The 19745-nt window shown below is 54.9% G+C and overlaps 2 protein-coding genes across 2 annotated transcripts; both read left to right on the top strand.

The window, feature by feature from the left end:
• Positions 1 to 843: 843 nt before the first annotated feature.
• LOC130884150 (bone morphogenetic protein 8A-like) lies at positions 844 to 19745 on the top strand. The gene is made up of 7 exons (XM_057785147.1): positions 844 to 1171; positions 9882 to 10071; positions 10459 to 10607; positions 16693 to 16890; positions 17325 to 17404; positions 17801 to 17911; positions 19500 to 19745. The coding sequence occupies exons 1-7, from the start codon at positions 844 to 846 to the stop codon at positions 19647 to 19649; spliced, it is 1206 nt and encodes a 401-aa protein (XP_057641130.1). The 3' UTR covers positions 19650 to 19745.
• Oxct2 (3-oxoacid CoA-transferase 2) lies at positions 11578 to 13137 on the top strand. The gene has a single exon (XM_057785146.1). It carries the CDS (start codon positions 11578 to 11580, stop codon positions 13135 to 13137), a length of 1560 nt encoding a protein of 519 aa, XP_057641129.1.

Genomic DNA, 19745 nt, shown 5'->3' with positions numbered 1-19745 from the left:
AGAGTCTGTCCCGGGTTTGTTCAGCAGCTGTGTCCTCAGGGTCTGACCCGAGCAAGCGGCAAGCCGGTGACCAAGTGCATTAGAGCGCGCATCAGAGGGAGGAATCCACGGGCTGCGCTCCCAGGACAGCGGGGAAGGAGCCTGGCAAGCGAGGAACTGGGAAGTCCGTGCCGTGGCTGCTTCTGGCAACGGAATGTGCCCCACCCTCGCGGCATGGCTGGCATCCGCTCGGCCCCGACGGCCAGAACTATGGGCGCGTGCGGAGACGCATGACTCTGGGTCCTATGGCAGCTCCCTGACTCAGGATCATCTCCAAAGCTGAACGACCCGCCCCATGGAACTACACGGCCCAGGGCGCAGGTGCCTCATTCAGAGACCCCGAGGTCTCTGCGCAGATCCCGGCTTGCGCCCCTGCCGGCCGCTGAATGGGAACCCAGGACGCCCCTGATGCCCTCTTCCCAAACCCATTCTCCCGATAGCCACTTCGGGGTCGCACCCGTTGCTCCCACCACCCAGCGCAGTAGTAGCTGTACAGACACCCAGTGGACCTGGGTCCGTCCTCGGGCCCGCCCCCGAATCCCCATTGGGTTGGTCCAGGCAGGGGCGGGGCCGAGGAAGAGCTCCTAGGTCAAGGCACCCGAAGGCAAGTCGTGCTCCCGACATTCGCGGGTCAGTGCCCCGGGAGCCCACGTTGCTCTGCAGGTCCTTCAGACTCAGCGATCGCCTGCCGAGCGCGTGGTGCTCAGTCATTGCGGAGCTGCCAGCGATAGCTGCGAACTCAGGGGATCCTCTGCACCATCCGGTCCCCGCCGTCGGGGCGTCTCTGGATGCGAGTCCCCGGAGATGGCTTCACGCAACAGGCTCCTCTGGCTACTGGGCATGGCTCTGTGTGCTTTGGGCGGCGTCCACGGCCCGCGTCCCCCGTACGTCTTTCCCCAGCGTCGCCTGGGAGTACACGAGCGCCGAGATCTGCAGCGAGAGATCCTGGCGGTGCTCGGGCTGCCTGAGCTGCCCCGACCCCGTGCGCCACCCGCCGCCTCCCGACAGCCAGCGTCCGCGCCGCTTTTCATGTTGGACCTGTATCACGCCGTGGCTGATGGCGATAACAACGGTGTGCCCCAGCAGCCCCACCTGGGGCGCTCCGACCTCGTCATGAGCTTCGTCAATATGGGTGAGTGAGAGAGAGGAGGGCCCGGGTGGCTGCAGTCTCCACGTGGAGAGCGCATGGCCACCTGTCTGGGAATAACGTTCCTAGTCACATGTGTGGTCCTCCAGGAGTGTGAGACCCTTGAAGCAGGGAAACACGGTGCAGCAGACACGACCACGGGAAAGCGGGGACTAAAGGGGTCAGGACTGGAAGGTCTGAGGGCTATTGCGGATTCCCCGGGCCTTTGCCCACCAAGGCGCCCAGGAGTGGGAATCTGGTGATGTTCAGGTCCCCTTAGGCCCAGGTCCTGGAAAACAGTTGGTTCTGGGAAGACTGATGAGTAAACAGAGGGCTATGGTACTGTCCCTGTGATAAACGCAGCCCTCAAGAGAGGGACAAAGTTCAGTGTGGAAACCTGTGGTCATATCATCAAAGTGACCAGAGCTGATCCTCACGCCCTGACGGCAGGTTCTTTCCGTGTAGCAGGAAGTGGGTGGGTGGGGTGCACTGTCAGGAGGTGGAGTGGACAGACTCAGACCATGACTTGTCTTGTGGGCTTGGGCCCCACAGCTGGCCCTGGACTTGGCAGACAGTAAATGTCCAGGCCAATGAATGACCCAAGGGGAGGCTGTAACACTCTTCAATCTCCCAAAGTGTGGCTTCCTTCTCTAGGTATCTCTTGACCTCAGGACCACTTTCTCCTTCTAGCCTTAGCGGCATTTTCCCCAAAGCCTTTTATCTGTAACCACAAGTATTTACTTTTGGTCAGGTCCCGTCTCCCCTCCCACACCGCTCCCCCCAGTCCCGTCCCCCCGTCCCTCCTCCACCCCGCTTTGCTTCTGTCTGTGACAGGCAGCCTGGGCGGCAGCAGACACTAGGCTGGGACTGGTGAGACCTGAGAGCAGGGGGAGGATGGACCTTGCCATTGCAACCAGTCCTTTGCACCCGCTCATCCTTCAGGGGCACGTGGAACAGGCAAGGGCAGGGAGGCACTGGCAGTCTGGAAACCACCTGAGAAAGGCCCAGGCTGCATGGCTCTGCATCCAGTGCTCAGGTTTTGACATACTTTCCAGGGCGAGAAGAACTCTGTCAGCGGAGTATAAGGGGCAGCAGCAGGTTTATGGTGCCATCAGCTCCTTGTTTCCTACCCGGAGGTAGGAAAAGGGGACACAGTCAAGTAGAGACTCTCCCGTTCATGGTTGCTGGTGGCTAAAGTGGGAGAGAGCACAATGAAGGATAAGACAGTCTCTAGCCAGCTCTGAAAGCCCACAGCCAGGAGAGCACTGCAGCCAGTGGGCTCTGGATACCGCCTTCCTGCTTCAAGACCAGGCTTGGGTACTTAAGACCAACCACGTGTGGCTCTCCAGGCTCAGGAAGGCTGACCGAGGGTGCAGGAATAGACAAACTGACGAGAGAGTTGTTCAAGAATGTCCCCCCAGGGGAACCTCTGATCAAAATGAGTCACCACCCAGCCCATGCTCTTCTCCCCTCCCCCTCTGGGTCAGCATGAAGAGCCCCGTGGGAACTGTTGCTGTGAACAGAGCAGTAGCCCAGTACTGCAGTGCTCGCTTCCCCCTCAAACCCTTAATGAATCCCTAGAGATGGCAAATGGATGAACAGGAAGCCAGCGGAGGCTGGACCAGGGCCAGGGCCTTCTGATCCTCATCCCTGATCCTCATCCCCGCTACCTGCATTTCAGTTTCGCACAAGTGACCGCAAAATTCTCAAGTACGCTAAGCATGGTGACTTGGGCTTGTAATCCCAGCACTCGGGAGACTGAGACAGGAGGATTGCTACAGCTTCAAGGCCAGTCTGGGCACCAGAGTGAGTCAAAACGTGTATAAACACAGAAAGAGGGCTTAAGGTAGGAATTTCCATATGTCTGTGTCTTCTGCACATTTAAACCTAGGAATGGATTCTAAAAGCCAAGCAAAAGCTGTGTGTCCTGTGTTTAGGATTTTTTTTCCAGTCTGAAAGATCTTTGGCCTTTTGCATATTCTTCCATCCGTTATTGGCCACTAGCAATAGCACATGAACTGCGTGGGAATCCCTGTTTTATGGACTCGGGTTAAATGGCTAGCTCAGGCCCACGCAACGTGTCTAAGGCCATGTCCATAGTTATGGATTTTGAATTGTGTGTCCTACCATGTTACATTTCCCCCCATTATTGCCCGAGTGTCCCAGTAGGATCTGTGGAATTAATAAGTAGGCTTTTGATTGGTGCAGACTCACTGTAGGCAATCCATCAGAATGCTCTTTTTGTTTTGATGTGCTGACCACTCTAGTAAACTCTTCCAGCTAGAGTGATTTTAACCAGGCTCCACATCAGACCCGAATGCCTTCTGTTGGCAAGCCCAGGTCTGAGCCTGAAGGTCAGGGTCACTGACAGCAGTAACATCCGAGGGTGGCAATGGTTGTGACCCTGTGGGGCAGCGTGACAGCAGAGTCCTGTCCCTGGTCAGGTTCCTGTGCTCGGAGAAGGGAGAGCCCCAAGCTAAGTTGGTACTCTCAGCCCTGGACCCCACTCTTGTCCCCTCCCGATCCACCCTCAGTCCCTGATGGTTTCTGCCATGCGTCCTCCCTTCTGTGGGCCTCTGTTTCTGTCCGTGTCTGCTGTGATAGCATCAGAAAAACGAGATGCCTCCCAGCCCTGATCCTTGCTTCTGTTTCTTTGGCACCTGCTGGCCTCACAGCTCTGTTCCTGGGTGGGGTAGCCTCAGGCCTTCCTGTCCTTCCCAAGGGTGAAAGGAGGCGGGAAGGACAACAGCCCTGCCTGCTCAGGTCTGTGAACAGGCAGTCAGCTCTGTTCTGGATGGGGAAACTGAGGCACAACTATCATCAGCAGGCAGAGCCCAGCAGAACCACATGGAGCCATCTGCACATGCATCAGCCCCTTTCCCAGCCCAGGAGCTTTTCTTCCCAAGGCCTCAGGTGGCTGAGGGCAGGGGCAGCAATGAGTTATAGGGACCAGACTGAGGGCACGAGAGACCGGCCTTGGTCCCGCTCTGTCCCTACCAGCTGTGTGACCTTGAGGGTGACACTTTCTCACCACTGACCTCAGGGTCACTTCCTTTGGTCCTTTGCCAGGGAATTCCTTCATTTCTTCACTCCCTCGCTCATTCATTCATCCATCCCTCCTACAAGTAATCGTATAGTACCTACTATGTGCCAGACTTGGCCCCTGGTTCCAGTCGCTGGGGAAGTCACACTGAACAGGCACTGCCTGTGTCCTTTCAGAGATGACCTTCCAGTGGGGGAGACAATACATGTGTCATGAAGGTGGTTGTCAGGGATGCCGTGTACCTGCCACACCCCCAATTTGGAAACAAGAGGACCTGAGAAGGGCTGGGTCAAGGGGCTTCCAACCTGGGACTCACACAGAGAATTCCTATCTTGATGCCATGCCTACTCCCACCGTGATCTGACCTTTCCTGGCTCCCCTCTCTGAGCCTCAGTTTCCCCTTCTGTGATATAGAGATACTCATTTTTAAGGGGTTTCCTGGGCCGAGTGAGATGATAGCAGCACCGACCACTTGGCCAGACCACCACATTTGTCCCTGAATTTGCATTCACAGTGCTGGCGCAGGAGAGCGAGGCTCAGAGAAGGCTGGTAATATTCCCAAGGCCACACAGCAGGTCGTCTGCACCCTGTGCTGTGCCCTCCATGTTGGCTCCATGCCTCCATCCTTAGCTGGGGGTCTGTCCTGTCCCTAGGTGCTGTAAGAGCTATTGTATTAGTCTAAATGTGAGTTATGCTGTAAGCTGCGCTGTTTGTAAAGTGTTCCTGAGTTCACAGAAGTGTCACGTGCTCATCTTATAAAATACAAGCCGCTCAAAATCAGGGACTTCTATGGGATCCCCAGTTTTACTAGCCAGTCCCCCAGTGCTCTGTGATTCCTATTGGCAAAGATTCATTTGACCTGTTTTATTTAAAACATTTTTAAATTGTGTATGCACTGCGTGTGTGTGTGCATACACATTCATGTGTGGGGGCATATGTGTGTACACCGGGCACACACTTATGCAGGGCAAAGCTGACATTTGGGGCTTTCCTCAACTGCCCTCACTTTATCTGTTGAGGTAGGGTCTGTCTCAGAACCCCGAGTGCACCGCTTTTACAGAGTTTAGCTAGCCAGCTTGCCCTGCAGATCCTGCCTCTGCTACCCGAGTGCCGGGATTACAGGCAGTGACCTTGCCTGCCCAGCTCTTCACCTGGCTGTGGGGATCTGAACTTCCACCCTCACGGTTCCACGGCAAATCCTTTACCACCGAGCACATCCCCAGTCTTTGTTTCTGGTCTTATTCTTTGACTTGAATGCTATTGAATGAATTATCCCATAATGCATTCATATTAATTTATTACTAAGAGCTATTTGACCTTTTCTGCCTGTTGGATTTGGGGCCACAGTTAGCCTACATCTTCCCTGGCACTAGAGAAACTGAACAATATAAAAAAGGCCAAATTCGATTCTCCATGGCTCTCACTCCACCATGTGCCACAGCCTTTGTGGTCAGGTGCTCAGGGCAGACTTGCAGAGGGGAGGGAGACAGCCCAATGGAGTCAGGGAGCACTAAGAGCTGCGTCAGGCATAACACCAGCAGTGCTCCTGACAGCCTGTGTTCCATGGGACCCAGCATGAGGAAGGTGGCTTTAGCCGACAATCTAGTGTTCTTGGGGACAGAAGATGCTGAAAGTCACCTACGCCTCACTAGGCCAGATGTTAAACTTCCGGGTCCACTCACTTTCATGGCTGTAAGTCGATGGACCTTGAGTTCACGTGTGACTTTGGCATAGAACCCTTTCTCCGCCTCAGTTTCCCCTCTCTGAACCTCAACTCTGAAGACCTCAGTTCTGACCCAAACTGTGCTCACCCTACTGATGGGGATTCCTCTAGGGATGAGTCATGGGGTGGAGAGCACACTCAGGCCACCCTCTCCCAGAAGCCACCTCCCCTCCCCCCAGGCAAGAAGGGATGTGTCATCATGGACCACATTTTTAAGTTTCTTCTGGAGGAATCGCACCCTTGCTCACATCTCCTGGGATGTGGTGGCCTGTGTGGGTGTTGTCTTTTAATTTGGGGTCTGGACCAGTAATTATGTGTGCAGAGCCATTTATGGAAACAGCCTGTGAAGAAAGTCAGTGCGGAGACTCAGCTGAAAATACCCCAGGAGTGAGCCTGGGCCTCGCCACAGTGCTGAGGCTCCTGGTGGGAAAAATTCCCTCAGGTGCAGAATGCACAGGTCACTAACCCCAGGCCCCACCCTCCTCTGAGGTCCTGCAGGAGCCCAGGAGCCCAGGGTCTTGTAAGTCTGGTGTGGGCCCCTCAGCCTTTGGTACCAACCGCATAGGGCAGTCATGTCCAGTCCCTCCTCCTCAGGGCCTGGAAACCTGTCCCCACTTTTAAAAGCCCCACCAGAAAAGGAAGACAATCTCACAGCAAGTGCAGACATCAGTGACCTCTGCTGGAAGCTCCCTGTGACATGGTTGTCACTCAGACCAGCAGCAGACCCCACCCCCAGGAGCTGTGAGTGATGGACACTGAGCCAGTGTCCTAGGGAAGAACGGAAGTCCGCTCTCTCTGTCCCCTGAACAGACTGCCATCCATCCACCAGCCATGTGCAGCTCCTGCCCTAAAGAGCTCACTATCTAGAGGGGACACAACCCGCTGGCACAAGGGAAGGGGACAGACCCACAGCCTGGTCACATCTACCACTGAAGGTCAGTGAAGCAAATCAAGCAACGAGGAACCTGAAGCCAGGAACTGCAGTGGAGATCACAGAGGAACGCTGCTCACTGGCTTGCTCAGCTTGCTTGCTTTCACAGCTCGGGACTACCCGCCAAGGGGCGGCACCACCCACAGTGGGTTGGCTCCTTCCATATCAATTATTGATCAATACAGTATCCTACTGGCTTTCCTACAGCCTGTCTCAGCTGTGGTTCCCTCTTCTCAGATAACTGCAACTTAATCAAAGTGACGTAAAACCAGCCACCACAGGGACCCGTGGAACCAAATATAGCTTTCTGTGTGCCCGGGGCATTGCTTTTTGTCTTCCCATGGTTTTGCCAAGTATGCCTAGGATTCTTGCACGAAATGGTCAATTCGCTCAGCTTCACAGAATGCTGTGTAGAAAGCATTGCTATCCATACTGCATCCTGTCTTATCTTACCTGTTAGGTTCTCAAAGGTTGTACTGACCCTATGGAAAGCATCCAAACCCTCTCCTCCATCATCCTTAAACCCATGACCCCTTCAATTTCTTTCTTTCTTTCTTTCTTTCTTTCTTTCTTTCTTTCTTTCTTTCTTTTTTTTTTTTTTTTTTTTTTGGATTTTCGAGACAGGGTTTCTCCGTAGCTTTTGGTTCCTGTCCTGGAACTAGCTGAAACTAGGACCAGGCTGGCCTCGAACTCACAGAGATCCGCCTGCCTCTGCCTCCCGAGTGCTGGGATTAAAGGCGTGTGCCACCACCGCCCGGCCCCCTTCAATTTCTTAATACCACCTACAAATAAACGATATTCCCTAATTGGCTTTGGCTTTTTTTTTTTTTTTGTATGGTGGGTAATCGTGGGAGATCAAATCCTGTACCTCCCACATTTAAAAGATTTTTTTTTTATCATCTCATTGTATCTCTCCTCCTCCTCTTCTTCTTGAGACAGGGTCTCACTATGTAGCCCAGGCTGTCCTGAAATTCACTCTGTAGACCAGGCTGACTCGAACTCACAGAGATCCACCTGCCTCTCTGCTTCCCGAGTACTGCGATTAGAGGAGTGCGCCACCATCTGGTCCTCTCTTGTTTGTCAAACCTCACTAGGGCTGAGTTTAACTGTCTTCTTCATTTAGATGTTCCCACCACCTATGGCAACTGTGCAGAAATGAGCAGAGAACTACATCTGTCAGAGAACGACACCAAACAAACCTTGCTCTGATTGTAGAACTTCAAAGACATGCTGAGGTGTTGTGGGACTCTATCCTTCCCACCCTGGTCTGGGGCTGCATGCATAGAGGTAAACCTGTCACCCAGCCCACCCCAGCCCGGCTGTGTGTCAGCCACCGCAGGCTTGGGTCCTCACAGAAAGGCAGGAAGTTGTCCTCAGGTTTGCTCTGATAGTTCACTCCGGTGCTTTGCAGAACCTGGCTTTCGGTCAGCAAGCCTGTGGGTCACAGAGTTAATGACTTGGAAACGCATAATTAAAATCTGTTAGGTTTGGGGAATACTCTGGGCTGCTTCAACCCCTGCTTACTGGAAACACAGATTTTTGGCATTTGGCAGTGAAAGGAGGGGCCAGGTGGTGGCACACTTTTTCAATCCCAGCACTCGGGAGGCAGAGAGGCAGGTGGATCTCTGTGAGTTCTAGGCCAGCCTGGTCTACAGAGGGAGTTCCAGTATAGAAAGGGTTACACGGAGAAACCCTATCCTGAAAAACAAAAGAAAGAAAGAAAGAAAGAAAGAAAGAAAGAAAGAAAGAAGAAAGAAAGAAGGGAGAAAGAAAGAAAGAAGGGAGAAAGAAAGAAAGAAAGAAAGAAAGAAAGAAAGAAAGAAAGAAAGAAAGAGGGAGGGAGGGAGGGAGGGAGGGAGGGAGGGAGGGAGGGAGGGAGGGAGGAAGGGAGGAAGGAAGGAAGGAAGGAAGGAAGGAAGGAAGGAAGGAAGGAAGGAAGGAAGGAAGGATGTGAAAGGAGACTCCCCTGAATATTCTTCCCTGGGCATCTCTGTGCTGCTGAGCAAATGTGGGATATGTTCTTCAGATTTGGTCTCTGCCCTGTTGGCTGTACCCACCCTGGACCTCACCTCAGCTCTCACCCCCATCCTATCACCCCCTCACATTCGTGGGGATTTGTAGTTGGTCTCGGACCATGTGGCTCCCACTGGTCAGAGACCAGAATTGTTCCTAGCCCCGAGTTCCAGCTTACTGCAGACGTTCCCTGCTTAACTCATGGTTTCACCCCACAATAAGTCTGCGGGCAGCAGCCCCTCGCCAGTGCGCCCCATCTCTCCTCTGCGCCACCTGCTCCCCATCCTCTCAGGCCCATTTATAGCTCAAGCCTTCCAAGAAGCCTGTTTGGATCTCAAAACACAGTGGGGCAGACTTCTCCAGCAGTCGAGGGCCTGTCCAGGAGTTTCTCATCCTACTTTTGATTTTTATTACTTTCTACTTCTCTTCTTCCACTTTCCTTCTGTACCTTAGAGGGGACGTGGGTCCTTTGTCCCCTGGTTGCTGGCACTGGGTGTCCCTCCCTTTCCTCAGGTCCTTAGTGCTGGCCTTGTAATGTGGCCTGCACTCTGCACAACCCTCTCCCAGGACACCCAGGAAATTCAAACACAGAACTAACAGCTCAGTTCAGCTGTCAGATCTGAGCTCCCCCATCCCACCTTCTCCTCAAGGGCAGGCACTGGGAGTCCTCTGTCCCACTGAAATTCAGCCAATTATGTCCCTATGAACAGGGTTTTCCCTTGGAACTGTGCTAATTTTCTGCCTTGGGACCAATGTCCATCTCGCTATTGGCCTAGCAGCTCTAAGAGGAGGCATCGTGATTCATCAATGGGACCAGGACCCTGCTGAACACTTGCTGAGTTTCCCACTACACCACTTCCTGGGGCCTGGTGTGTTCCCAGAGCAGACCACAAGCTGTGTGTATAGCAGGAGCAGGCCCCCAACCCCAGGCACCACAGGGAGCCCTACTCTGAGCACAAGCCATCCTGGCTCCCAATAATGACCCCACTCCCACTTTCTCTTTCAGTGGAGCGTGACCGTACACTGGACTACCAGGAGCCGCACTGGAAGGAATTCCGCTTTGACCTAACCCAGATCCCTGCTGGGGAGGTTGTCACAGCTGCTGAGTTCCGGATATATAAAGAGCCCAGCACCCACCCGCTCAACACAACCCTCCATGTCAGTATGTTCGAGGTGGTCCAGGAGCACTCCAACAGGTATCTTCCCTCTGCGCAGGTACCCACCCCACTCAAGGTCTCATGGTCTAGGCTCTGGCAGGGCCTGACCGAGGATGCATTTCCAAGAAAGGAAAGGGGCGCTTCCTGGGAGAGGCACCTCAGACACGAGAAAGGGGCTTGGCCTGGAACCCTCTGCGCTGCCACGATGACTGTGGAGCCCTAATAGGCCACAGCAGAGCCAGTGTCCCATCAGCGCATGGCCACAGTAAAATGTCCAGGGTTGGTTATCAGCGAATTGTGGTACCAGAGGAGGCCAGCCCAGAGCCGAGCAGGGAAGAGGCTCTGAAAGTGGTCCCCCAGGCAGGCACAGGATACAGGCAGGCGTGCGACCTCAGCCCTTGGTTAACTGTTCTTTCATGTCCACAGGGAGTCTGACTTGTTCTTTTTGGATCTTCAGACGCTCCGATCTGGGGACGAGGGCTGGCTGGTGCTGGACATCACGGCAGCCAGTGACCGCTGGTTGCTGAACCACAAGAAGGACCTGGGACTCCGCCTCTATGTGGAAACCGAGGATGGTGAGGCTCCCAGGCTTAGCAGGGAGCTGTCCTGGGGGTCCTGGGAGGTGGTTCCAGCCCAGGCTGCCAGCCTAATACACGGAGCCCTCTCACTGGGCCACACTTGGCCTTTCTTGAGGACTCAGTGGGTAGTGGTGAGGTCCTGGACACAGGGAGGCCCCAGCCAGGGCTGCTTTCCTGAGGCTCCTAATAGCGACTGACCTCCCGAGAGCCAGCTCCAGCATCCAATGGGGCGGGTACTTCTTCATAGGCAGCAGATCTCCACTCTGAGAGGTTCTGTACTAGGAAGGAGGGGTGGGGGATCCGCACCCCAGGTTCTTAGTGCAGAGCCTGGGTTATCCCTGCTCTGCAGTGTTGTAGCTCAGTACCCGAGCCTCAGTTTCCCCGTCTACACAGGTTTACAGCCGCTGCTTCACTCTCAGGGTTTTCATGCCCTTTGTGTGGGGCAGTGAGGCAGAAAGGACAGCAGGGCAGGAGACTGGCCTGTCTGGGGTCCAGCAAAAGGCTGGAGGGATAGCTTGGAAGGAGAGGGGCAGAGCGGTGGCAGGGGTCACTCTGAGTTAGGGAAAGCTGGCACGGTACTTGGAAAGTTTCGAGCAGTTTAACAGCAGCGGGGAACAGATGTGATTGTGGCTTTAAAAGACCCAGCTAACTTCAGCCCCTCAAGGAATCCTAACCCCGCCCCCAGGTGAGCTTTCCAGGGTACTTCAAGGGGGGGGGGGTGGGGGTGGCGGACTGGACCCAGCACTGGCAGTCAGTTTCAACAGCATTACCAAGGAGTGTCTATCCAAGATGTTGTGAGACAGGTCAGGCGACAGGGATGGCCAAGGGTGTCCTCGGGCAAAGTGTGACCATGGAGATCCCAGGGAGTGTCCTCCCTGCTCTGTGACGCAGCACGGTGGTGGCATGGGGCAGCTCACAGGCCTTTCCCGCTCTGTCCGGGTCTTGGGAGTCTCGTGGCCTGTGGGCGATGGCAGCGCTGAGGCTTTTGGCGTGGGCGCTCCCGCGCGGGGTCTCCATCTGCCGCCCACCGCCCGCGCTGCCCCACCGCCTTGTCCTCCGCTTTGCTAGCGACCGCTACGGACGGGTTCACTTCTACACGGACCCTGTGAAGGCGGTGGAGGGCGTCAAGGATGGGGCGACCGTCATGCTAGGAGGCTTCGGGCTCTGTGGCATCCCCGAGAACCTGATCGGCGCGCTGAAGACCAAGGGCGTGAAGGACCTGAAGATCGTCAGCAGCAACGTGGGCGTGGAGGACTTCGGCTTGGGCATCTTGCTGGCCTCCAAGCAGGTCAGGCGCGTGGTGTGTTCGTACCTGGGGGAGAACGCGCTGTGCGAGAAGTTGTACCTGGCGGGCGAGCTGGACCTGGAAATGACGCCGCAGGGCACCCTGGCCGAGCGCATCCGCGCAGGAGGAGCGGGCGTGCCCGCTTTCTACACGCCTACGGGCTACGGCACGCTGGTGCAGGAAGGGGGCGCCCCGATCAGGTACGCGCCGGATGGCCACCTGGTCACCCTGAGCCAGCCGCGGGAGGTGCGCGAGTTCAATGGCCGCCACTACCTGCTGGAGCACGCCATCCGCGCCGACTTCGCCCTGGTCAAGGGCTGGAAAGCCGACCGTTCCGGCAACGTGATCTTCCGGGGCAGCGCGCGTAACTTCAATGTGCCCATGTGCAAGGCCGCGGACATCTCTGTGGTGGAGGTGGAGGAGATCGTGGACGTGGGCACTTTCCGCCCAGAGGACATCCACATTCCCAACATCTACGTGGACCGTGTGATCAAGGGACCCAAGTACGAGAAGCGCATCGAGCGCATGACCACGCGCGACAGCCAGCACGCAGCCGCGAGCAAGCCACAGGACTCCATCAGGACGCGCATTATCAAGCGCGCGGCTCTCGAGTTCGAGGATGGCATGTATGCCAATCTGGGTATCGGGATCCCTGTCTTGGCCAGCAACTTCATCAGCCCCAAGATGAAAGTCTACCTTCATAGTGAAAACGGGATCCTGGGCTTGGGCCCGTTCCCCTTGAAAAATGAGGTGGATGCCGACATCATCAACGCGGGCAAGCAGACGGTGACCGTGATCCCCGAGGGCTGTTTCTTCGCCAGCGATGACTCTTTTGCCATGATCCGCGGAGGACACATCCAACTGACCATGCTCGGTGCCATGCAGGTTTCCAAATACGGTGACCTGGCCAACTGGATGGTGCCAGGCAAGAAAGTGAAGGGCATGGGCGGAGCCATGGACTTGGTGTCAGGTGAAACCAAAGTGGTGGTTACCATGGAACACTGCACCAAGACAAAGGAACCCAAGATCTTGGACAAATGCACCATGCCGCTGACGGGCAAACGCTGCGTGGACCTCATCATCACCGAGAAGGCCGTGTTTAAGGTGGACCCAAAGAAGGGGCTGACGCTGGTGGAGCTGTGGGAGGGCACGTCGATGGATGACCTCAAGGCCACCACAGCCTGCTCCTTTAAGGTGTGCCCCAACCTCAAGCCCATGCAGCAGATCAAACCTGATGCTTGAGGAGCCCTGACCCCTCCCTCCAGGGCTGGTTTGCGAAGGAGTTAGCGTCCACGGGGACATCCGACCTGTGTGCCACTGTCTCCTCGAGCTTCCTTCTGCCAAATGGTATCTTCTCAAGAGCCGAGTGATTTTAATTAAAAATCCTAAGCCGAGCCTGTGTGTCCGGTGCCTAACTAAAGCCCTTCGCCAATACTATCGAGGAGACTGGTCCACCTCTCCCAGTTTCTGTGACCTTCACATACAAGGCTCCAGACCATCCCCCGACAGGTCTCAAGACCAGTGCTGCTCCTCATAACTGAATCATGAACCGTAGAGAAAGTTAAGGGCAGGAAGGAATCCAGAGTTCACCTGGTGCCACGAAATGCAGAACTAGGGGTCTTGAGCAGGAGGAGCTCTGGCTTCTCTTCCTGGGCCCTTGTTTCTACTCCTAATTTTGTTACCCCGAATATGGCCTTCACCCTCCTTCCTCCTGGGAGCAGCTTATGTGTCCCTAGAAGGGAGGCAGGCCTGTAGCCTGTGGCCTGTGGGATGAGACAGAGGGAAGCTGGTTGGTGCTGTTTCTCTGCCTGGAAAACCCACTGTGCATAAACAGTGTTCCGCATGTCTCTGAAGAGGCCCAAGCTCAGCAGATGGATGAATTCTTACCTAGTGAACTGCAGTGTCTCCTGTTGCCCCTACCACACTGACATTCTGTCCGGGAAGTCCTCTGGCCTCTAAAATGGGAACCTTGGCTTAGCTGCATCCATGGGCTCCCAGTACAGCCAACCTTGCCTTGGGAGCCCCCAGAGGTCCCCAGCACCCATCCAAGCTTTGAGGAATTCAGCCAAGGTCTGCTCTGTGTCCAGCAGAGCCTAGAAAACCAGTTACGTAAAAGAAAAGCAAACGTGGCTGAGTCTGGAACACTGATGGCCTCTGAGTTCCGCAGAAACCAGGCCTCAGGGCTCCACAGTAAGAAGCAAGGACACAGCCCTGTCCTGGGCCCCAGCCCGCTCCTTGTGTCATTCACAGTGCCTGACACTGTGGGTCCTTCCAGCTCCCAGCTGCTCTGCCGTCCCCATGTGTGGCCCCGGGGCCCTGGTTATCTTTCCCTCTGCCTGAAGCTCTGCCTTCTCACACCACCTGCTTCCCACCAGCCTCACTCTGGACCCCATTCCTCCTGCCTGACCTCACCTGGGTCTCTTCCGGGCCACGCCTGCAGCCCACGCCCCTTGTCCCCTTGTCCCATAGCCCTCAGCCATGGTCCTGCGATGGAGTCTCAGGCCTTGCACTTTTGTTAGTAGTAGGTGAAGTCATAGGTCAAAGGTTGCATTGATGAGCTTTCCTTTCAAGTGGCAGGTGGACATCTGGAGTCCGGTCCAGATGTGGAGTGTGGATGGAGTCCAACTGCCTGAAGGGCTGACCTTTGAGTGGACTATCCACCACAGTGGACAGTGGCCTTGACTCAGTGTGTGACGAAGAGCCTGGTAGAGTGCAAACGGAGCACACAGACCTGCGTGTGCATGCACATATGAGTGTGTTCTGTTTTGTTACAGTTGTGTTGGGATTATACGTAAGGCTTTGTGCTTACCAGACAAGGCTGCACTCCTGAGCTGTGGCCTCAGCCCTTTGGGCTCTTTTACCTTCTTCCAGGGTTGGGGTAGAACCCAGGGCGCTGAGTACACTAAGTGAGAACACTGAGTCACATTAGTGTCTGTAAATATACATGCATGTACATGTGTGCATCAGTGCTTGTGACATGTCAACTAAACAATGGAGTTGTGTTTAGTGATGACTAACGTGAGCATTGTCGGGCTTTGGTGTAGGAATCTCACAGGGCACCAAAGGGAATGGTTCTGAGCCCTGTCATGGCACCAGAAGGGATCCTGACTGACTGCTGCTGGGAGGTGAACCCACCCGAGCTGCTGCGTGGGGGCCATTACTGTGCAGAACGATTGTTGGTTGTTATACTGTTAGAGTTATTGATTGGCTTCTCAGGACTTTCTATCATTCTTGTTTTATTTTTGAAGATTATTTTATTTTATGGGTATGGGCATTTTGCCTGCATTCACAGATACGTGCATCCCATACATGCCTGGTGCGATGGATCCCCTGGAACCAGATCCATCTGCACTGTTGCGAGCTGCCTGCCATGTGGGTGCTGGGAATTGAACCCAAGTCCTCTAGATGAGCAGTCAGTGCTCTTAACCACTGAGCCATCTCTCCAACTCTTTGTAATTTATTCTTTGAAAAGTTCATACATGTGTACAATTTGTTTTGATCATATCCTCCCACCACAACCTACTTTTTGGTTTTTCAAGACAGGGTTTCTCTCTATAACAGCTCTATCATGGAACTCGCTTTGTCGACCAGGCTGGTCTCTAAGTCACAGAGATCCACCTGCCTCTGTCTACCAAGTGCTGGGATTAAAGGTGTGCACCTTTACCCGGCCACTATCTATTTCTAATTTCTCGAGTGCCTCCCTGTCTGTTTCCCAACCTCATGGTCTCCTCTTTCTGTTGCTATGGATAACCTTGGTCCTGTTGCTGCTGCCCACCCATCCATGGGTGTGGGGCCGTCCTCTGCAGTGCAGGCAGCCTATCAGGAGCCACAGCTGTTTGGGTTTTTTGTTTTGAAAAACAGGCTTTCATGTAGCCCACGCTGGCCGCCAGCTCATTGTATGACAGAGGATAACCTTGGACCCCTCTGCTTCCTGTCTCTCCCTTCTAAGTGTTCACAGACTTCACCATGCCAGCTTACTAGAGTGCTTCTGCAGTTAGAAAGGACAGGGTCACTGTCGGGACCACCTGCAAAGTCTGAGCTGGTGCTGGAGGCTTTGCTCTCCTGGGTTGACTGTACTGTGGAGGCATCTGCAGTCCTTAGTGCCTCAGGGGACCCCCCCATAGGCTCCACTCTTCCCGTGGACAAGCTCCAGTCTGGCTCCCTCAAGTCCCTCCCTTTCTTTGAAGCCATGGGCTGGCCTGGTGAACACACACCAGCACTGGATTGAGCCTGATGTGAACTGGACCCAGGACTTTGTGACTGTTCTGACCTCTGGCCCTGCTTAGTCTGGGATCAGGGTCGTGGGCATCAGTGGGCATCAGGGCAGTGACTGTCCTGCCCTTGGATGATCAAGCTTGCCGGGCTGGAAGGATAAGCCCTAACAATATCCTTGTGGAGACAGCCATGAGCTGGTGGGTCATGAACCCCACGTTCTAGTCCCCAGAAAGTGCAGAATGAAGATGGGACCGGGTGTTAGGTCACCGGACCAAGGGAGTCCGGGTCCTGAGCGTCACCAGCAGAGGACTCTGCTCATCTCTGAGTGACTGTGACTTGGGGTACAGTGACAACCGCCTGAGGAAATGTTTCTCGTCTATGTCAGGTTATGTCTGTGGCTGCTGAGGTCCCTGTCCCTGCCACCTCAGGCCCAAGTGCTTGGGTTGGACTCCAGATGAGAAAAGAGTTTCAAAGATGCCACACCACCATTCACAAGTCAGTCAGTTTCTCTCTCTCTCTCTCTCTCTCTCTCTCTCTCTCTCTCTCTCTCTCTCTCTCTCTCTCTCTGTCTCCATCTCCCAGGCCACAGCATGGATCCTGGCCTGGCAGGTCTGCTGGGACAACAGGCACCACGCTCCAGACAGCCTTTCATGGTTGGTTTCTTCCGAGCCAGCCAGAACGCTGTGCGGACCCCTCGGGTAGTGAGGCCACAGAGGAAGAAGAGGCAGCTAAATAAAACCATCCAGATGCAGCACTTGAATAAACACCTAGGAATCTTTGGTGAGGGCCAGGCTGGGATCTGACTGAAGCTTCCTTTACAGGCCGATCCTTCCATTCTGTCAACTATGTCTTATTAGAGTCCCTTGACCTTTGTGGGTTGCCAGGCAGGGAGGGTGGGCTGTGCCAGGCAGGGAGGGTGGGCTGTGCCAGGCGGGAAGGGTGGGCTGCAATCAAGAGTCTGCAGAGGAAAGCAGACGCCCCGTGTGTGCCGAGGCCACCTGCTGAACACAGCCACACCCTGTGGTGACGTGAGCCACTGAGGAGCCACTGCTGAGCTGGGTCATGGCCTGAACTTGTGATTCCAATGGTTTAGCTTCCTGTTGTTCTCCATTTGTAAATGTGCCTGTTAATGCCACCCCAACACTGGGATTACCCATGGCAACTCCATAGAGTTGGAACCCCTGAATAGACTTGGTACTGTTTTGTCCCTGCAGATGATGGCCTCGGCTCCCGAGGCAGAGATGTTTGCCGTAGGCATGAGCTCTATGTCAGCTTCCGGGACCTCGGCTGGCTGGTAATGTCTGCTTCTCCTCTCTGAAAGCCACCTGAAGAGTCTGCTGTCTCCAGGGAGGGGGTGGAGCTACTGTGCCTTTAACTGTGCATTATAGCTGTGAAAACGGAGGCCACCTGAGCCCTCTGCCCAGTAAACTGTCAGCGCTAGAATGGGGAAACTGAGGCTGGATGGGCGGGGCCTTTGCACTCTTCCTGCCACAGCTGCTGCAGGAGGCATGGGGGCAGCCATGGGGGACACAGCAGAGGAGGGTGAGGCCTGGAGGACAGAGCTGGGGCGCACCCTGCCTGATGAGGGGATGAGGGGACAAGGGCTCACAGCCTCAGGTCACCCTGAGACAGAAATTGCGCTAGTGGTCTGGGAAGGACACGCTGATGTGACTCACCTTTCCCCCCACAGGACTGGGTCATCGCCCCCCAAGGCTACTCAGCCTATTACTGTGAGGGGGAGTGCAATTACCCACTGGGCCACCGAATGAACTCCACCAACCATGCCACCATGCAGGCCCTGGTCAGTATCACAGTGACCTTCTTGGGGCCCAAGGGACTGGGACAGGCCTGGGGGTGGGAACTTTCTCTGCAGTCTTCGCCATGCAGTTTGGTTTCTGGCCCTCAGTAAATGTTGCTCACATGGGTGTTTCTGGACAGACGCCTGAGCACTGTCCATGCCCGGGTGGGAATCTGTGGACTGTGTGGGGCCCAGACTAACAGCCTCTGAAGTCAGACTGAGGCATGCACACACACATGGGTGCCCACTGGGGGCTGCCTTGCCCCAAGTGCCCTGTGTACCCTGGTAGATCTGTGGGCTCAACCATCCTGCCTGACGGGGTGACTCACGAACCCTCAGCTCTTTGGGGACTTGGCTCCTCCTGGACCAGCTCCCCACTTCTTTCCTGGCTGCTCTGGGCCATTCAGTGATGGAAGAAGTTGCTACCAGGAAGGCAGTAACAACTGCCGTCTATTTGTGCTTGTGGAGCCTGGTGTTAAGATTTTCTTCAAGAGCCGGGCGGTGGTGGCGCACGCCTTTAATCCCAGCACTCGGGAGGCAGAGGCAGGCGGATCTCTGTGAGTTCGAGACCAGCCTGGTCTACAAGAGCTAATTCCAGGACAGGCTCCAAAGCCACAGAGAAACCCTGTCTCGAAAAACCAAAAAAAAAAAAAAAAAAGATTTCCTTCAAGAACATTTGTCTAGAATCCTAGCACCCAGTGCCCCTGGCCTTGTTGACCTAACAGACAATTGTGCCAAATGATGCTCTGGAGCAGTGGTTCTCAATCTGTGGGTCACATCCCCTTTAAAACATCAGATATCCTGCACACCAGATATCCACAGTTCCTAACAGTAAGAAAATTACAGTCACAAAGAGGCAATGAAGTAACTTGTTGGCTGGGGGGTCACAAGATGAGAAACTGTATTAAAGGACCACAGCAACAGGAAGGGTGAGAACCCCTGCTCTAGAGTGGGCATCACGGTTAGGAGCCGCTTTGAGTCACTATTAAGGTGTCTGTTCACAAAGGGTGCTGGTATTTGCTGGATGCCTGGAGCCACTGTCCTGAGAGATGCTCAGCCTGGTGGAGGAATGTGCTCCCGTTTCAAGCTAAGTGCCACCATCAGACAGCCATGGGGACTCCATGCAGCCTGCTTATCCCCTGCAAAGACAGCCTTGCCTCCAAAGTTGAGGCTGAGCTACATCAAGCAGGGGAAAGAGTCCTTGAACTTACCCATTTGTACCAGCAATGCTTCTAGTTCAGGCTGCAGACGGAGGCTGCCCCTTCCATAGCTGACACCTCCCTGGTGGGGTGTGGTAAAGCAGAGCTATTCGGAGCAGTGAGGCCCCAGGTGACCCATGGCACCCAGTGCTGGGGACCAGTAAGCCTGAGTATCGGCAGAAGTGGAGGTGACAGTGGACCAGGGGCTGAGAGTGCCAAAGGGCTCGTGTATCCGTCCTCCAAGTCGGGTGCCTGGGCTGTCTGGAGGAGAGTGGGCAGGGCAGTGCAGGGAGGGACTCCTCTAGCTGCAGGGGAACATGACCTTGGACTGTAGTGGGTGGGAACTGGGACCATAAGACTCATGTCCCTAACTGCATCCCCCTCCCTACCAGATACACCTGATGAAGCCAGAAGTTGTCCCCAAGGTGTGCTGTGCACCCACCAAGCTGAGTGCCATTTCTGTGCTTTACTATGACAGAAGCAACAACGTCATCCTGCGCAAGGAGCACAACATGGTGGTCCAGGCCTGCGGCTGCCACTGAGTCCACAGCCTGCTGCCATCACCCTGTTTATCTGGTTAGCCCCTCTGACCAGGAAGTGAAATAAATAGATCCTATCAGATCCAAGGCCAAGGTGGA

This window comes from Chionomys nivalis, chromosome 11 (genome assembly GCF_950005125.1).
Source record: "Chionomys nivalis chromosome 11, mChiNiv1.1, whole genome shotgun sequence".
Lineage (NCBI taxonomy): Eukaryota > Metazoa > Chordata > Mammalia > Rodentia > Cricetidae > Chionomys > Chionomys nivalis.
Note: the sequence above shows the minus strand (reverse complement) of the source record. Positions and strands in the feature narration are given on the sequence as shown.